This window comes from Phalangium opilio, unplaced genomic scaffold (assembly GCF_054372755.1).
Source record: "Phalangium opilio isolate 3A_F unplaced genomic scaffold, DU_Popi_V2 ptg000031l_1, whole genome shotgun sequence".
Lineage (NCBI taxonomy): Eukaryota > Metazoa > Arthropoda > Arachnida > Opiliones > Phalangiidae > Phalangium > Phalangium opilio.
This window is the reverse complement of record NW_028324158.1, coordinates 9,940,752-9,960,005: the sequence shown is the minus strand read 5'-3', so window position 1 is coordinate 9,960,005 and position 19,254 is coordinate 9,940,752. Positions and strand designations below refer to the sequence as shown.

General features: G+C 35.4%; 3 protein-coding genes and 1 long non-coding RNA gene across 4 annotated transcripts in view; 3 read left to right on the top strand and 1 right to left on the bottom strand.

The window, feature by feature from the left end:
- LOC149690502 (uncharacterized) overlaps positions 1–19,254 on the bottom strand; it is a 285,407-nt gene that overhangs the window by 88,045 nt on the left and 178,108 nt on the right. The gene's annotated exons all lie outside the window — the stretch shown is intronic.
- On the top strand, positions 1,123–3,685 carry LOC149690513 (glutamate receptor ionotropic, delta-1-like). Its single transcript, XM_089870435.1, has 8 exons — positions 1,123–1,233; positions 1,308–1,411; positions 1,471–1,561; positions 1,617–1,778; positions 1,846–1,969; positions 2,329–2,558; positions 2,627–2,874; positions 3,448–3,685. The coding sequence occupies exons 1-8, from the start codon at positions 1,186–1,188 to the stop codon at positions 3,683–3,685; spliced, it is 1,245 nt and encodes a 414-aa protein (XP_089726561.1). The 5' UTR covers positions 1,123–1,185.
- Positions 11,839–13,782, top strand: LOC149690512 (glutamate receptor ionotropic, kainate 5-like). Its single transcript, XM_089870814.1, has 7 exons — positions 11,839–12,075; positions 12,136–12,239; positions 12,299–12,389; positions 12,452–12,746; positions 12,936–13,165; positions 13,220–13,467; positions 13,526–13,782. Exons 1-4 carry the CDS (start codon positions 12,025–12,027, stop codon positions 12,644–12,646), a joined length of 441 nt encoding a protein of 146 aa, XP_089726940.1. The 5' UTR covers positions 11,839–12,024; the 3' UTR covers positions 12,647–12,746; positions 12,936–13,165; positions 13,220–13,467; positions 13,526–13,782.
- On the top strand, positions 14,643–15,605 carry LOC149690511 (glutamate receptor ionotropic, kainate 5-like). Its single transcript, XM_089870434.1, has 6 exons — positions 14,643–14,724; positions 14,792–14,895; positions 14,946–15,036; positions 15,098–15,259; positions 15,315–15,423; positions 15,490–15,605. The coding sequence occupies exons 1-6, from the start codon at positions 14,674–14,676 to the stop codon at positions 15,603–15,605; spliced, it is 633 nt and encodes a 210-aa protein (XP_089726560.1). The 5' UTR covers positions 14,643–14,673.

Sequence of the window (19,254 nt, the reverse complement as noted above, 5' to 3'; positions counted from 1 at the left end):
TGTTATGAAGATTGGCTTACACATATTTAATGTTTTGCGATAGCATTTTTGCTTTATCGGAAAGTGGTTGTCTACAGAAATGGCAAGATAAACTCGTGTTTCCCGTAACGATGCAAGAATTGAAAGAAAAGGAGGACACTAGTGCAGTTAATTACATCAGACTCGTTGATTTATTGAGTACATTTCAACTGCTCTTTAGGAGTTATTGCGTGTCATTGTTAGTCATGGGGTTAGAATATTGGAAAAATATGAAAGCAATGACTTAAATAACAATTACTGTATAATATATAACCAGAAGTATATAATACTTCTCTTTGAGGGAAGTGTACCACAAAGCGAGATAATTGTAACATGGTTCTTCCCAACATCCCTTATTATTTGGAGCAAGGTTACTAAACCAAATCACATACGCTAGAAATAGTTCCCTCATCATTAATTATTTGTCAAGGGGCGCTCTTGTGGATTTTTGTCCCACGTCAAGACAATAAAGGTTTGTGGGTTATTTGCTGAGGATTTAGTAGCAAACAGTTATAGAATTCACCCCTATCTGAAGTTTGATGAGCATGCAGGAGAGCAAACAAAAAGGGTGCATGAGCCTGGGGAAAAATCATGTTACAGCGTAACTAAAGTATTAAAAGGATACAGAGTGTCATCCTTCTTCTATTATCCCCTTCTGTATGCCACGTATAAATTTCTCATTTAAATTTGTGGTCCGGGCCTGAGCATTACTTGTCTAACGTCACAAAACCGCCTCTGATTGTGACCAGGTACTTAAACGGTTTAATTTAGTTAAAACTTCGACAATAGTAATGCGTAAACAATAGGGCCTAATCTAAAGTTTTCTCGAGTGTTGATAGTATCAGTATATTGCAGCCTTTGTGAATAAATAATGACCTTCTAAAGGGAGTTCGTGTGGTGGACTTTGTTTAGGCATTATAAATAATTGAGCCAGAAAACTTATGGTATTGTTCACCTGGAAATTTTAACGATTTTAAGCTGTTGGCGTCACGCGCGCGTTTTATTGCATATTGCGCAATTCACGTAACTCGACGGAAAATAGTGCATTTATATCATATGGCCCTTACTCTACGCGCGCTGCAATTGCGGCTAGATAAGTAGTACAGTACAGTACAGTAATTTATAAATTTGCATAAAAAAATCAAATCCTTAATTAAGTCTGCAATCATGGAATTAATTTGTTCTGGACGAAGATTTAAAATAACTTTTATGCGAGTAAGCTCGGACTCTGTCCAAAATCTCTACACTTGGTTCGACGCTTTTGGAAATTTATAGAGTTTTCAATTCAGAGTCATTACTTACAAGTTGTTGGACAATTACCTAGCGGTCAACCAATTCTAAACGGAATAGAGGCAAAATTATTAAATAGCCTAGCCAACGCTATCAACTTCACGTAAGATAATTTGCTAACATTTAATGGTTTATCTTATAAAAAAAATAATACTTTCAAAGATACGATCTTCACGAAACTGGGTTTGGACAATATGGATCAATGTTGCCAAATAAATCTTGGACCGGCGCTATCGGATATGTATTTTCCAAGGTCAGTAAATGAACAATGGTATTCAATAGGACGCTAAAGTTTTACTTGAGTCTAGAAAGCTGATTTTGCCCTTGCTGGACTCACCGTAACTAAGGAAAGAAGAACCGCGATTGACTTCAGTGTACCCTACATAAATGACGCCATGAATTTCTTTGTTGGTGTTGAGAGAACAACTACTAGATCATCCATGTTTTTTCTAAAATCATTCAATGTTAATGTGAGACAAAATACCAAATAAATAATTATTTAAGTAAATTATATATATATTTTTTTTCGTGTTTAAGGTTTGGCTAGCTGAATTGGCTTGTGGAATTTTGGTTTTGATTCTTATGTATTTCATCTCACGCTTCAACTTTATACATAAAGCTAGCGGTTTTTTGCTTGTCTTGGGAATTGCTACTAGACAAAGTATATAAGTCAAAACTTTGATGTCTTGACTGACTTATAATCAACGCCCGGCCCAAATCGCTTTACATAGAGGGCTGAAATTTTGTAGGGACGTTACTCTTAAGTAGTAGGTACTATCCCAAAAATATTTTTTCAATCCACCGCCATTTTTAAAAATGGCGGCAAAAAATGTAAAGAAACTTATTTATGGAATAACGTCCTTGCATTTCAACAGATTTCTTTAATAAAATATAGTACACTGGTTTCCCATAAACGGGTTTTAAGGGTTTGAGGCGCTAATTATAATATATAATATTACGAGTTTTGATTTGATCTAGAAAGATTTTAAATCTGAAATTATATTCATCATTAAATTGCAGGTATAAATGTGAATAGTATTGAAAGACCGGCGTCATTCGTAATACTCTCATGGGCCATGACTTGTTTAATATTAACTATTTTCTATGGAAATGAATTGAAGGCGTTTACTACCGTTTCAACCGAAAATAGTATAGATACACTAGACGATTTAGCGTCAGTTTTCAAATTGGAGAACATGAAATTATTCATTCCGGAGCATAGTAATTTAGTGGATGATATTGCCAAAATTGTAGGTGTCATTGAATTCCTCTGGTTTGATTGTGGACACCTAATTTTTCTTTCTAATCATAATCTAAGTCTTCAACTCCGTACGGAGACTTATTCCGTCGAGTAAGTGTCATTAGACCAAGAAGTCAGACGGACTACGCTGATATCTACGCTAGACGTATTACCACGGCACAGTCTGGCCTTCGAATGGCGCTTGAATTGCTTACAGCTGGATACCCTCCGAGTAAAGTACCCGCGGTTAGGGAACCCCTAATGGGTATAAACACGGCTATTGGATTTCAAAAGAATTTCACTTGCCAAGGATCGTTTAATTGGATGTAAGAACTTTAGCACGTAAATTCCATAGATAATTTAAGGAAATAAGGCTCAGATTCATTGCAGAGTTTTCTTTATGACGCAGATTCATTGCAGAGTTTTCTTTATGACCCAGATTCATTGCAGAGTTTTCTTTATGACCCAGATTCATTGCAGAGTTTTCTTTATGACCCAGATTCATTGCAGAGTTTTCTTTATGACCCAGATTCATTGCAGAGTTTTCTTTATGACCCAGATTCATTGCAGAGTTTTCTTTATGACCCAGATTCATTGCAGAGTTTTCTTTATGATCCAGATTCATTGCAGAGTTTTCTTTATGACCCAGATTCATTGCAGAGTTTTCTTTATGACCCAGATTCATTGTAGAGTTTTCTTTATGACCCAGATTCATTGCAGACTTTCCTTACGACCCAGATTCATTGCAGATTTTTCTTTGACCCAGAGTAATTGCAGATTTCTCCGTGACCCAGAGTCATTGCAGATTTTTCTTTGGCCCGTAATGATTCGTACTGTCTTTGGCAAGATGGACCACTCTTAGAAACTAGCGTGATGTTTTTGTTTATTTTTTTTTATAGCATTATGGCTTTGTCCGAAAGCGGTTGCTTACAGAAATGGCAAGAGATATTAATGTTTCCAGTGACGATGGAAGAATTGAAGGACAAAGACCTGACAACTACTATAAATTTTATTCGTTTCGCTGATCTACGAACCATGTTTGGAATTCTGTTCGCGATTTATTTCGTGACAGTACAGTTTGCAATTTTCTTTGAACTTCGCCACAAATGGAAGAAAATTAAAAATTGTTGTAACTAGACTAATATAAAGTTCTGCGGAAATGTCATTAGATAATGGATCAAATTAAACTTTTCATCTATACAGCGTTGTTTCTGATATTATGGGGAGGGGGGAGGTTTCTTTAGTCGATTTCGAGTCGAAAATGTTACGTCTATTATGATTAATGTATTTAATCGAATACTTTATTAGTGTTTTACGTAAAAAGAAGTTTTATTTGCCTTGGGTTTTGGCGAATAAGGTTATGTTTCCTTAACTACTGTGAGTTTTGTATTTGCACTCTTTTTAAAGCCTTAGGGATAAGTAACACGCGACCAACGTACCATGAAGTTTTAGTCCAATCAATGTTAACTGTAATTATTTTTCCGCTAAGCATATTCACTATTTTGAACAAAGCGGTCGAGAATATTCGTTCAGTCGACGTTAGTCGTTACGTTACACACACAGACTTTTACACCGTCGAAATTTCATATTATAATTCAAAACCTGTCAAATTTAAATGATTAGATTGCAAGATCGCATTCGAGTAAATGAATTTAATAACAGTGTTTTAATTATTTTATATCCAATTATAATTATTTAGTTAACAAAGAAAACTAGCTATTTTTATTTATACTATATACTTTCTTCTAATTTATCTTAATTATATAATTATAATTATGATAATTAAAGAATCCCCCTGTTCCGGAAAAAAACTTAAATTCACTTTCATGAATGTAAGTGATCAATATATTTTATTTCAATTTAATACTTTTCCACTCGTACACTTTTAAAGAAAAACCAAGGCTTACGAATAAAATTCATTAAATTAATTTGAGTCTTAGCCTTTTTCCTACGCTACCATTGATTTCCCAATAATGAACAATGTTTCTTATGTAACCTTCTTTAGTTATGGTTATAGTTTCATAACCGTTTAGCGAATCCTAACCTAATTACTTTTCAGTCTACTTACCTTGAACTGGAATGTAATATATTAGAAAGCCTGGTGAAAACAATTAATTTCACGTAAGCTTAACAGGTTCTTTTTTTAATTATGGTGCACTAATACCCACTTAAATTATTTCAAAGATACAAAAGTCACAAGACTAAGAAGGGAGAGTTTGGAAAAATTTTACCTGATAAAACTTGGACTGGCGCAATGGGTCGTCTACATTCTAAAGTCAGTACTTGGTAATTTAATTTTCAATTGGATATGTATATTTTATTGCCTTTCGCCCGCAGAAAGCGGATTTTGCTCTTGCCGGACTTGCCGACACGATGAAACGAAGGACAGCGATTGATTTCAGTGTACCATACATCAAGGACACCTTCAACTTCTTTGTCGGTGTTAAAAACTCAACTAGGACAACGGTATTTTTTCTGAGTCCATTTCAACTTAATGTAAGTCTAACAATTTGACTTATACCCTTGTCTTTAGACCAACAGTTTAATAACTTAACGATCCTTTAGTAGTTAGCGTTGTAATTTATTTTTTTAGGTTTTTTTAGTTGAACTGGTTTGTGCACTTGTGGTTTTAATGTTCATGTGTTTCATCTCATATTCTACATCAAAACATAAATCGCAACACTTCATGACTGTTTTTGGAATTGCCGCGAAACAGTGTATTAATTCATATATAGAAAGTTCTTCAAAATTATATTTTAACAAAAGTTCCTGGATAAAAACCAAAAGTATACTTCGTTCATAGTTCCCAGCCCTCCTCCCCTCAACCTCTACACGAATCAACCAATCAGAGAAGAGCCTTTTTATGTTAAAAGTTTATAAAAAAAACCAAATAGTACTCTATGGTGGCGATCTGAACGTTAATACTTGGGACTACATTCACGCGTGTTCCCTGTGCCACGGTAGTGAAGGTAGAGAGGGGGGTCAAAAATATTCTGAGTTTAATGGGGAGTTTATCGTGCTACACGGCACGAGCAAGTTTCAACGAAGTATACTTTTCGTTTGTATCAATGAACATTTGAGTTTAACAATTAATTTCTGAATTTTCAGCCGTTGATGTGCACAAAATCACGCGACCTACAATGTCATTAATCTTAATTTCGTGGCTGATAAGTTGTACTATCTTAAATATTTTCTACGGAAATGCACTGACAGCATCTACTAGCGTTTCCACCAAACATGATATCAATACACTTGATGAGGTAGCGTCGGTTTTCAAATTGGGAAAAATGAAATTTTTCATTCGTGAGCACCATGCTATCGAAGAGTATGTTAGTAAAATGGTAGGTTCTAATAGATTTCGACCCACACTTTTGAAAAGTACGATATTCTTATGGCATTACATGTGGTCACGTGGTTTAATTTTTAACAATAGCCTTCGATACCATACGGAGATCTGTTTCGTCGAGTAAGCTTTAGTAAAAATGAAAAATTTGAAATGGACAGCATTTACGCTGGACTCTATACCGTGGTTCAGTCTCCACTTCGAATGAAACATAAACTACTTAAAGAAGGATATCCGCCGTCTAAGATCAGAGTCGTTGAGGAACCATTGGTTGATGTCAGTACCTCCATTGGATTTAGGAAGAATTTCTCGTGTCAGAGCTCCTTTAATTGGGTGTAAGTGATAAGACCGTAACGGGCTTTTCTTCTAGAGTTTGCATCTTATAGATATTATCTGTTTTGTGACAGTGTTGTTGCTTTATCCGAAAGTGGTTGTCTAAAGAAGTGGCAAGAGAAAATGATGCTTCCTGTGACGAAGCAGGAACTAAAGGACAAGGAAGTGAAAAATACCGGAAATTATATCAGACTCGGTGATTTACTAAGCACTTTTGAAGTGCTCTTCTTTAGTTACTTTATATCATTGCTAACGATTATCTTAGAAATCTACAAAAGATGGAACACATTATAATTTACATGAATGATCTACTTATGTATTAGTTTATTGGTTGATATTCCTTTTATTATGAAGTAACTTATATGGAACAATTGAAATGTAAACAGCAAGGACTAGAAGGCGGCAACCTAACCTAACAGGGCCTAAGTGCGTCCCTTACCGGGCCTTCACAGACTAAGCTAATATTATGTGGGGGGCGAGAAGTCAGGTTGCCGTCTTATCTATCCCACTATGCAAATAGCAATCGGAAACAATTGAACCGGAAGCAAGGAGTTTCGGTGTTCCCACTCTATTTGCTGTATAAACTACCTTACGTGGCTAAATTGGGAAAATATTCTTGCTCAGATAATTAATATTAGATAAACATTATTATGAATGTTATTTGATGTACATTATTTTTGGAATATTTATAATAATAGCGTGCGGTCCCGACTGTTTGATTATAGTTTTCCCCACCGAGGGGTAAGCCACGTTTCAAGACAGTGAGTTTTTATCAGCTGAGGCATGTGGTTTTAATTATCAAAGTGATTTGCTCCTCGATTACTGCAGTATTCGGTATTCTACCCACGACTGTGTAGAGACAAAAGTTTTCTTATCACCATTCCTTAAAGGAATTGATCAGATAAATAAAGTTCTTTTCGCACGAATTTCTCCTTAAGCAAATATTTGACGCTTAATATCATTTAGTTTATTTTAAGGTTTCCCACAGTTCGGTTCAAATCGGTTTTGGACTAAAACTGAAACTGAACTGAAACTTTTCAGTTAAGATTTTCAAGAACTGAAACTGAACTGAAATTACCAGTTCGGTTCAGCCAGGAAACCGAACTGATCAGTTCAGTTTTCAGTTATAACTGAACTGAACCGAAAACCCCTTCAGAGATTATCAAGATGAAAAATACGGTGTCAGAGGCCCAAAATACCCAAATTGTAACTATTAACCACTAACATTTTCTACTACTCTTAAGTAGTGGAATAATGTAGTGCCATACCTTAAGAGTCATGTTTATTTCACTAACTACTAATTATTAACATTGTACAATTTAGATTTGACTAATTAACTAATTAACTAATTAAGATACCCTTTTTAGTTACTAATTATTGGTACTCTTTTAGCCTCAGTCTCTCTGCAGAGGGTCCCAGCTAGTCACGGGACTTAAATTAATGGCTTATTTCTATGCATCATTAAATATACGCGACATAAATTATGAAATATACGCGATACTAATAAGGTAACTTTACGCGACACATCCTTCAAAATATCATACAACATGCAATACTAAACGATGCCAGTTTTCTATTGTTCTACTAATGTTTGTGGGAACGTATTGATATCGTTTCTGGCGATAGATCGAAAGAGTATTTAACTATCTCTTCAGTTCAGTTTTTATCAGTTCAGTTTAAGAAATAAACCGAACCGAACTGAAAACTGATCAGTTTGGAGACATGCAAACCGAAACTGAACTGAAGCAATCAAATCAGTTTAGTCCCTAAACTGAAACCGAAAATAACTGAACTGAACCGAAAACTGAACTGTTTGAACTGAACTGTGGGAAACCTTAGTTTATTTGTCCGTGGAAAAAATAAAAAAGAAGTACCAAGTTACGGCTTTTACATTTTCTGCGCATCCCATTATTGGAAGTTGGCATCAAAAATATCGATTTTACTTTTCCTTATTATTTTCCAAAAAGGGTTTGTCCATTATAATTGTGCCATGCATGTGTGGGATTTAAAAGTATACGTACAATATTCGGCCATAGCCTTTAAATTTGATTGTTAACAATAATTATTATCCCAAAGTTTACACGTTACAAAACTCAGTGATATATGCAGGAGCAAAGGCAAATAGTGGATTAAAGTCACCCTAATCCGTGCCCAGTATGAAGTTTACTGCTAATAGGCACACGTAATTAACCTAATTAATTCCAGTATACCAAATACAACGTTTTACTGCTGCTGTATTTAAGAAGAATTGATAGCTTTGTCTTCAGGAGGTTTGTAGAGTTATTTGCTTATTAAATAGGTGTGAAGGTAATAGTATTTTAGTATGATCAAATGATAATGAACAAACAATTAAATTTCAACATCATTCTAATTTTAGTTACTTCTGACCCCGTTTCTTAAATCGTTCCGAGAATACCATGAGTAAACCTCCAAAATAACTCGTGAACAGTAAACCGAAAGTGGTGACTAAATCCTCCAGACTTATATAGTTTGCGTTGCTGGTATCTTTCTCGTGCAGTTTTTCCAACGTCACGGGTAACATTAATTTATCTTGCCACTTCTGAAGACATCCGCTTTCTGACAGTGCCGTAATGCTATGATAAAAAACAATGTTTCATTCATAAACATAATCCCTAATATTACATTATTCACTTACACCCAGTTAAACGATGCTTGACATGTGAAATTCTTTTGAAATCCAATGGCGGTGTTTAAACTCATAATCGGCTCGTTAACTGCCCTTACTTTAGACGGTGGGTACCCGGCCTTAAGTAGAAGAAGTTCCGCACGTGTCCGAGGATATGCCGTAATAATTCGTCCATTGTATATATCAGTGTAGTCCGTTGGTCTTCGTTCTCTAACTACACCCACCCGGCGAAAAAGATGTCCGTATGGCGAAGAAGGCTGAATTACAAAATTAAAAGAGTTCCAAAACAGGGTAGTAGAAAATGTAACATCTATGACATTTTGCAAGTTATGGTATTGCAGTGTTTTAAGGATGACCACTTGCTAAGTAGAACAACTACAGTTCTATAAGTACTTTACCATATTTTCTATAGCAGCTACCAAAGCAGAGTGTTGCTGAATGATAAATTTCTTAGTTCCCAATCGGAGAACTGACGCCACGTCATCAAGAGTGTCCATACTATTTTCGTTTGAAACGCTAGTAGAGGCTTTAAGTTCATTTCCGTAGTGAATATTAAAGATAGTGCAAGTCATCAACCATGAGATTATAATTAACGAAGCTGGTAATTTAACATTACGCGTATCAACACCTGAAATTAAAATAAACTTCTCAATTTAACATATTAAATTTATCTTATACTTAAAAGTAAAATACCTTGATTCGCCGCGATTGCAAAAATAATCGTAAAACTTGACAATTTAAGGCGTGAGAAGTAATACATAATCAATGAAACCATAATTACGCAAGCTAGTTCCGCTAGCCAAGCCTTAAACGTAAAATTAATTACCATTTAGACATATTTAAATAGAGAGAAAAAACCAATTACTTAACTTACATCAACTTTAAATGGACTCAGAAATAGAATAGATGACCTAGTCGCTTCTTGAACACCTACAAAGAAATTTCGCGTTTCTTTCCTGTATATTACGCTGAAGTCAATTACAGCCCTTCTTTCGTTTGTGACAGTAAGACCTGTAAGACCAAAATCTGCTTTCTAGGTACGTGAGATAAAAAGGACAAAAACATTACTATTTTACATAAAAATTAGCGTTTAATTGAAATTAAACTGCAAAGGGATTACTGACTTTATCATATAGACGTCCAACAATCCCAGTCCATGAATTATCTTTCAGTCTCGTGCCGTACTTTTCAGCCTCAGTCTCGTGTAGGTTATATCTTGAAAGTATTAATTTGAATCGGCAATGAAGGGGTTATGACCTCTTATAATAAAATTTAATATCTTACGTAAAATTAATTGAACTGGCGAGGCACTTTAAGAAATTAGCTTCGATGCCATCTAGAATGGGCTCATCGCTGGCTGATTGATTAATAACTTGAAGATAAATATTCTGATAAAAGATTTTAACTCAAGATTAATCTTTGGAAAATATTAATTATTACTTTTTAAAAAAAAACTGGGACTCGCGTGATTTAAAAAGATTCAAAAATACACTAAGAATTGCGCGTATTGTTACCAAAATCTTTCTAACCTCTTTTTAAATCGGTGTTAATTAGCATATTATGAAATAATCTTACCCAAGACTAAATCAGTTGTCAAAAATCACTCAAAAATAATGAAAGAAGTAAATCAAGCACCGAAATAAGTAAAACTTTGGGTAGAATCATAAATATAAACAAGGCCTTTAATCTTACCTGCATGAAAGTTAATTTTAATGTTTTTCCCGAACACATAGACTCCTTCAATGCCATATTTGTCCTCGATTATAACTAATTTGAAGATTAAAAAAAAACAGATTTACAAATACATCGAAGTTTATTTTGAATGGGGGACGTCTTCGTTACTCGCTTATAGACTTCAAGAGAGAGCGCGAAAGGCATTTTGGTAGGAAACTCGCGCCCAAAAAAAGGTACACGAATAAATAAATGTCTGTGAACTTACAACGCTATTTAAAACTGCACGAACACCACTCTTCAGAATCTTCTAGAAACAGAGTAATGAGAGAAGTCAGGTTGTCGTCTTATCTAGTAGCCCCTTAGTGAAACAATTGATCTTACTGCCTTAAGCTACCTTATTTGGATAAATTGGAAAAATGTTCTTGCACAATATTTGATAAACCTTATTATGAAATATTATTTGATGTACTTACATTGTTTAGGAATATTTAATAATAAATAACGTTTGCGTGTGGCCCTAACTGTTTAATTATATATTTTCCCACGAGGGGCAAGTCACCTGGCAAGAAAGTTAGTTTTTATCAGCTAAAGTATAGGTTTTTATGTATCAAAGTGATTTGCTCCTCGAATACTGCAGTATTTGTATTGCACGCACGACCATGTAGATACAGCGTGTCTTTAGAAATATAATTACCTAAATAAGTTTCCTTTTCACCCTCCCTTTAAGAATTTGATCGGATAAATAATGTTCTTTTCGCATGAGTTTCTCCTTAAGATCATTTTTAATAGTTTTTTCACTACATGGAGAAATTAAGAAAGGAGTCCCAGGATACCGACAGCTTTTACATTTCCAGCAAATTCAATTCTAACATTGATGGAAGTTGGCATCAAAGTGCCTCGATGATTTTACTTCTCCTTATTATTTTATCTCCATGGTGTGTCAATATTACTTAACATATATTTATGCTTAGTAAACGAAGGTATTCACCACTTGGGTAAATAAATACTTCAGCTAAGGTGTATGATACTTTCGAGTTAGCTATTGTCTCGAAACTGGGTCCTTGCGCGTAATGCGTTTGAAGGAAGAAGGCTTAATCTAGCTGATATTTGAATTGGAATATAGTGTTTAGAATTTTCTAGTGAATGGGACAAAACTGAACCCAGATTTCAATTTGTCAATGGAAGAATCGGATTAAAGGTACTTTTCTCGGTGTTAAATTCGAAGAAACAGTTTTAATAATTAAGGACATTTTGTCACGATTTTCTCGAGGGAAAGTAAAGCATGACGCTGGAAACCGATCGATTAAGGTGAAATGGACACGAAATTCTCTACTTCTACGTAAGCTCTACAAAATAGACACCGGACTAGATAAGTGTTATACGGTGGTAGGAATTAAGGCGACGACCAGAATCTCTTAATTTTGGAGATTTGAGAATTCAGTATTTTGTACAGTAAACTCGCTCAGATTGCAGTTGACAATGGAGGAATTTACTTGTAATAGAAGAAGTTATAAAGTAACATATATGCAGGTGCGTTTTGATTTGTCTTATTTCAATTATTTAAGTTTTTGTTTACCTGCACATTTTCAGACTGAATTTCTTCGCAAAATTGGACAGACGTCTAGTGGTGAACCAATTTTAGAAGGAATTGAAGCGAAACTTTTAAATAAACTTGCCAAGAAAATTAACTTTACGTAAGACAAGCATATCGGTGTAATTTTCCCATGCCTTTACCTTTCAAATCTTAATAAAGGTACGATCTTCAAGAGATTGAGTTTCCACATTATGGAAAAATGTTACCGAATAAATCCTGGACTGGCGTAGTCGGACGTTTATATTCCAAAGTGAATATCAACAACAAGTTTTTATTTCGATTCTATTTATTTAGTTTTCATTTTTCTTGTAGCAAGCTGATTTTGCCATTGCTGGTCTTGGCGACAATAGCTTAAGAAGAACCGTGATTGATTTCAGTGAACCGTACATGAGGGACACGTACAACTTCTTCGTCGGGGTCAAAGAGGAAACTAGGACAGGCTATTATTTCTTGAGTCCGTTTAAAGTTCATGTAAGTCTGAAATCTATGTCGAACATACCAACTTAAAAACCTTTGATTTTATTGTTTTAGGTTTGGCTGTTGCTAGTGGCATGTGCAATAATGGTATTTTTGCTTCTGTACATCTTCTCCCATCCTCAACTAACGCGTAAGTGTGAACATTGCTGCAATGCAAGAAATTTCATGTTCACGTTAACATATTGTCAAGAATGTATTTATTTTAAAGCTGACTGAACTACAGACCTCATTCGCGACGACTCTCTAGTCCATTTTGAGCATGAGATTTAATATTTAAGTACAGACAGACATTATATAATTGAAAATTCCTTATTTGCAGGCGTTAGTAAGCATAACGCTAACCTATCAGCTTCTCTTATAAACATTTCATGGCTGGTAGCCATCACAATATTACGTATTCACTATGGCAATGAACTGAAAGCGTCTGCAAGCATTACAGTCAAAAATAATATAAATACACTTGAAGAATTAGCCTCACTTCTCAGATTGGGCTCCACAAAATTGTTCATCGATGAACACAGTTCTGTAGGAGATAAAATAGAGAAGATGGTATATTTATACTTGTGCCCTTGAGTAGTGGGTCTAATTCACTTGAAATTGTAGCCTTCCAAACCATACGGAGGTCTCTTTCGCCGAGTCCGTGATATAAGACCACCTAGAAAGACGGATCTCGATGACATTTATGAAGGACGCGTTATTACCGTTCGACCTTTGCTTGAAATGGAATTAAGCTTACTTGAAGCAGGGTACCCACCGCATAAGATACGGGCCGTGAGTGAGCCTTTGACTGATTTCAATACTGTCATTGGATTTCAAAAGAATTTCACGTGTCAAGGATCATTTAACTGGGTGTAAGTATTAAATTGTTTTTACCATCTAATCTAAGAACACTGATCATTGGTTTTGTAGCATTAAAGCTTTATACGAAACCGGTTGTCAACAGAAATGGTTAGAAATATTGAGGTCACCCGTTACGAAGGAAGAATTGATGGTGAAGGACTTGGAAGCTGCCGTAAACTACATCCGTTTGACTGATTTACAAAGCACCTTTAAGTTACTCTTCATCAGTTATTTGATTTATTTTTTAATGGCCATCATATTGATAACTATATCATCAATTGCAAATCTAATAAGAAAAATTAAAAATCGAAGACTAAATGCAAATAATTAATTCACTTTACCTTAAAAATCTACAAAAAATTCTAAATAAACATGCCATAAAAATCGATGCCATAAAATCAGGAACTGAGCATATTACTTCCTTTTACTTCACATTAATCAATAGTCTACTACTACGAGCTTTCACGTGACGTCACACCCTCCTATCTCTTACCTCCGTTTTGGCGACCATCTTGGATGTCGTCAGCTCAAACCATACAAGTTATGCTACCAATATTGACGTCACGTCCCCGTAACTCCTCCCATCTTAATAACACTGTATACTGGATAAATGCATTATGGATTATGAAAAGTTCTTGGTATCATAACAAGTGTTACCAAATTGCAATATATTAATCTTTCTCCGTGACGGATATTTTTGGTTTGCACTGACACTGTAATTATTTGCAGTGCACTAAGGTTTATGAAAAGTTCTTGGTATCATAACAAGTGTTACCTAATTGCAATATTTTAATCTTTCTCCGCAACGGATATTTTTGGTTTGCACTGACACTGTAATTATTTTCAGTGCACTAAGGTTTATGAATAAATAATTTATATCAAACAAGGGCGAGTTTGTGGTTAAGCTAGTTCCTTTATAATAACGGCATTGATCCGTTGATTACAGTTATTTTCCCGGTGTTTCAGCACCAAAGTTTTAACGATTTAGGTTTGTTTTGGCAAAGTTCTCTCTAGCGTATAATTTCTCGCGTGAACCTGAAATAATATAGAAAGGAATATAATAAAGCATATGGTACGAACTTCTATAGACTCCATACCTGTACTTCGACTAGGAATACAAAAGAGACATTGGACTAGATTAGTACTACGGTGGTAGGAATACGCGATAACCGTTGTCTCAGAATTTAGAATTGAAATTTTTTTTTAAATTTTCAAAAATGAATGATTTTAGTTGTTCTGGACGAATATTTAAATTAACGTTTATGCAGGTAACGTAGGACTTATTTTCTTTACTACAATGTTATAAAAAAATTATTTTAATTTGATATACTTTAGAGCCAGTTCATTAAAGTTGTTGAACGATTACCAAATGGTGAAGTAATTTTTGAAGGAATTGAAGCAAATCTGTTAAACAGCTTGGCCAACACCCTAAACTTTACGTAAGTTTCTCAGAATTTAAGTGGGTTCTTGGTTATATATACTTCTGTAGGTACGATCTTCATGAGACAGAATATCCGCATTATGGTAAATTGTTACCTAACAATACATGGACTGGTGTAGTTGGACATATAAGTTCTAATGTAAATTACTCGAAAAAAGTGAGAAGTTTTGGGTTTGTAATTTTTAATTATTCTGTTGTAGAAAGCCGATTTTGCCCTGGCTGGACTTACCGTTACTAAAGAGAGAAGAGAAGTAATTGACTTCAGTGTACCATACGTTAAGGACACCATGAGTTTCTTTGTTGGTGTTAAAGAGATGGCAACTAGGTCGCCCATTTTCTTTCTGAGTCCATTCGAAGTTTATGTAAGTCCAATAATTATTAATGAATACGTTAATTTTAATTATTTAACCTTTCAAGGTTTGGATAACAGTACTTGTTTGTGGAATTCTGGTTTCGATTCTAATTTATTTCTTTTCGTGTGCTAAAACAAAGTGTTTGCTTGTCTTTGGAATTGCCGCTAGACAAAGTATTTTATATTAAGCTAGTAAATATTAAGTTTCGTTTCCATATAGAAATTATATCTTAATTTCAGGTGTTAATATTAGTAACATTAAACAACCAGTGTCATTAATCGTAATTTCTTGGCTAATGACTTGCACGATTTTAAATATTTTCTACGGAAATGAACTGAAAGCTTCAACTTGTTGAATCCGGCGATCCAAAACAAGCCTGGTCATTTATACTTAAATAATAATTGAATTAATGGTTTTCCCCACTGGGGTTTTCCCAGGACCTTTTTTCCCATAAGCAGAAGTTATGGGTTTTTATGGTCCGAATTTAGCTTAGTTAAGGTTAAGTTAAGGTTTACTTATAGTGAATACTTATGTTTGATATGTTTTATATGTAAAGACTTTTAAAGAATAACATTGTACTCTAAACCAAAATAAGAACTGTCGTAGAGCACGGCTTGTAATTGCTAAGAAATACTGTACAATTGTAAAGGCTATAGTAATGCATTTGAAAGGTTCGACGGATGGTTTTTGTTACTAGTGTGTTAAAAGGCCCTCTGGCTCTGTAAAGTCATAAAACTTGGGAGTGACGAATTCTAGGGATCGCTTGGTAACAATAATAGGGGGTAAAACTTGAACTTTGTGTTAAAACTAGCAGAAGCAAAGCATGAGTAGAACGTATTGGACTCTTGATGGAGAAAGAGCGTTTGTTACCTTCGGACATTATAGATCGCAAACCGACTCTGCCGAGAGAGGTTGTAAAAGAAAGACTTAGAAACTTTAGTTAAACGGACGTGTTTTCAAGGAAAATTATTGTAATGATATCTTGATTTAAGTATGATTTGATAAGACAATACAGTAATTAAAGAAAATATTGATGATTGCATTTGGAGCTTCTTCGTTATTGAAATAAAGACATACACATAAGTTAGGGATTTAGATCGGTGTTTCAGTCCGCCGATGTGATATCAGGAATTATCACAAACTCTTATGTTGGGATGGAAGTCGCAACATAAAATGGTGCCGAAACCCGGGATTAATTACGCGCCCGGGACTAATTACGTGCTCGGGATAAATTACGTTAATTGGACAATTTTGTGAAAATTGGACTTTGTTCGAGAACTTCGAAAATAGTGGAAATCTTCAAGTCCCTCGTCAACTCCAAGAAGGATGCTTTTCCGATGCCTGAGAGCCGAAAGGGAACGTGAACGTGCCGCAAGAAGTCCAGCGGCGGGGAGCGACAAGGAGCGGGATGAAGGAGTCCCAGCCCAAAGACATCAGGGTCTACAGAAGCTAAAGGAGTGGTCCTTCTCAAGGTTCGAAGGAACTATATGCAGTTTGGAAGCAAGCAACAAACAACCGTTAGACTTCAGGTTGATAAAATTGATTCGCACTTCGCAATGAAGTTGGGTTCGTAGAAAAATACTTATTAAGAGAAAACAAAGGTTTGACACTAAGTTGTCGTAAGATAAAAAGGTGCTCTGGGTTTTTGAGCTAAGATAAAAAGTGCTCTGGGTTTTTGAGCTAAGATAAAAAGTGCTCTGGTTGAGCTTGGTTAAAGTAGTGCTCTGGTTGAGCTTGGTATAAGGGTTTATTACCGATAGGTCGGTCTTGGCTTGTTGTGAAAGAGAGAGTGTATGATGGCGTGGCCACGGTAAAAAATTAGATGCCCCAGAATGGGCGAATTTAGTATCGTTCCAGAAAGAGCGACAAAAAGTAAATACCCTAGCCGGGTATCCCCTCCCACGTCCCAGAACGGGCGTTAAACAAAGTCCATGAAAGGACCTAGACAAAGTCCATGAAAGGACATAAAAAAAGCTCTTAATTGAGCACGAACCTTTTCCTACATGGATAAAAGGGTTAGCCAAGATAAAAGAGTTGCACATGGGCATTCTTAAGACCTGATCGGGGCGTACCTAAGAAAAAGGCGACGCTTATTAGTTGGCGATTTCGATAGACTTAGTAGTGCATTCACGACACGAGCGGCGCTGTAAGATTTATTTCGAACGGCGTCGACGAGTGATTAACAGGTGTACAGACCGAAGTTTGGATATTCCCTTGTGGTGGTCCCTTCGCGAGTCCCTGGCTGACTTTGTCCAATCGTTATTGCCGTTAAGTAGGTTGTTTGGTAAAAGGTAAATTACTATTTGTAAAAGGTAATGTTGGTATTTGTAAAAAGTGTAAAAGATATATTTGTGTTGGTTAAAAAGTAACACTTATAAGGTGATTCCATAACATGAGTATTTGGTGAAAAATGGTTAAGTAAATTTGGTACAATAACATTGATACTGGTAAAAGTCGTTGCACTTTAAGTGCTACTAAAATGGTGGTTTAAAGGGAATATTATAAGTTAGTGTCCCTGGTGTGAAGGGATGAACGACGTGGATGGTGGCATTCCTACTTTCTCTTTGGTGCCTCTTTTTTCATGGCGCTTCCTTTTCCCACTTCCTTGACCACCTGACATGGCTCGTTGTAGTAGTTTATTGGGAAATATGCATAAAGGTTCATATAGAGTTGTATCTCCCTGAGAAAGGAGAAGAGTTGTATCTCCCTGAGAAAGGAGAAGAGTTGTATCTCCCTGAGAAAGGAGAAGAGTTGTATCTCCCTGAGAAAGGAGAAGAGTTGTATCTCCCTGAGAAAGGAGAAGAGTTGTATCTCCCTGAGAAAGGAGAAGAGTTGTATCTCCCTGAGAAAGGAGAAGAGTTGTATCTCCCTGAGAAAGGAGAAGAGTTGTATCTCCCTGAGAAAGGAGAAGAGTTGTATCTCCCTGAGAAAGGAGAAGAGTTGTATCTCCCTGAGAAAGGAGAAGAGTTGTATCTCCCTGAGAAAGGAGAAGAGTTGTATCTCCCTGAGAAAGGAGAAGAGTTGTATCTCCCTGAGAAAGGAGAAGAGTTGTATCTCCCTGAGGAAGGAGAAAATTCAATGGTATAACTTGTTTCAAATAAGTAAAAGGTTGATACGTTCTGAGACAAAGGTTGATGATTAGTTGGTCTTATGAACGAAACACTGTAAAAAAGTATTAATTTTTGGAAAGATATTTAAGAGTTCTTGCAGTAATGCAGTAGTCAGCTCATAACATTCTTGAGTAAAAGAAAAAGGTGCATCGCCGCCTCAAACAAAGGGGAAGAACACTGCTCACAGAAGCAACGTTTCAATTATACCTCTGGTACTACAAGTGCTACCACCTAAAAACTGCTAAAAGACTAAAATTTGCATGATGTATAAACTGTAGTTTGAAAATATGTTAATTATGTTGAAAACTGTATAAATAGTTTTAAGTTTGGATATTTTGTAAGAAAAATAACTTTAACTGCTTTAAAAATAATATTTGACCAAAGGGATCGGTTCCCATGAAAAACAAAGTAATAAAACTAGTTAGCTTGGATAGGACAGTTGAAAGATTCAGCTGGGTATAATGACTTGCACGTGCACTGTTAAAAGTTAAAAGTAAAGCAAAATAAAAGAAAAAATAAGAGGGCAATCTTATATTGTCAAAAGACTAAAATAACACAATAAGTTTCTCTTTACACATCCATGTTAAAATATTTATGGTTGAACTTTGTAACTTAAGGGTAGCGATCGGAGCGTGGGATACTTAGTTCTCCTAACTAAAAACTCCTACTAAAAATTTGAGGAAGTTTGTCCCCACGCTTTGCCCCAGCATAGGGTGAAGGTTGGTTTCTTCTCATTGTAAAAGAAGGGGAACCAATCTTTGAACAGATGTAGAATAACCTATAAAAGCTGTTTCGCTAATGAGTCGAGTTACTTCAAATTCAGTAACAGAAATCAATTAAAATTAAATGATAAACTTAAATGAAGAAATGTAAATTTAAATGTAGTCTCTTCAA

Bases quoted from the DNA above. Each gene is read 5' to 3' on its own strand.
- LOC149690512 (XM_089870814.1), top strand. From the start codon at position 12,025: ATGGAGGAATTTACTTGTAATAGAAGAAGTTATAAAGTAACATATATG. The intron at 12,076-12,135 runs GTGCGTTTTGAT...GCACATTTTCAG, and splicing joins ATAAAGTAACATATATGCAG to ACTGAATTTCTTCGCAAAAT. The intron at 12,390-12,451 runs GTGAATATCAAC...TTTTTCTTGTAG, and splicing joins TCGGACGTTTATATTCCAAA to CAAGCTGATTTTGCCATTGC.
- LOC149690513 (XM_089870435.1), top strand. From the start codon at position 1,186: ATGGAATTAATTTGTTCTGGACGAAGATTTAAAATAACTTTTATGCGA. The intron at 1,970-2,328 runs GTATATAAGTCA...ATTAAATTGCAG, and splicing joins GGGAATTGCTACTAGACAAA to GTATAAATGTGAATAGTATT. The intron at 2,875-3,447 runs GTAAGAACTTTA...TTTTTTTTATAG, and splicing joins CAAGGATCGTTTAATTGGAT to CATTATGGCTTTGTCCGAAA.
- LOC149690511 (XM_089870434.1), top strand. From the start codon at position 14,674: ATGAATGATTTTAGTTGTTCTGGACGAATATTTAAATTAACGTTTATG. The intron at 15,260-15,314 runs GTAAGTCCAATA...TAACCTTTCAAG, and splicing joins TGAGTCCATTCGAAGTTTAT to GTTTGGATAACAGTACTTGT. The intron at 15,424-15,489 runs GTATTTTATATT...TCTTAATTTCAG, and splicing joins TGGAATTGCCGCTAGACAAA to GTGTTAATATTAGTAACATT.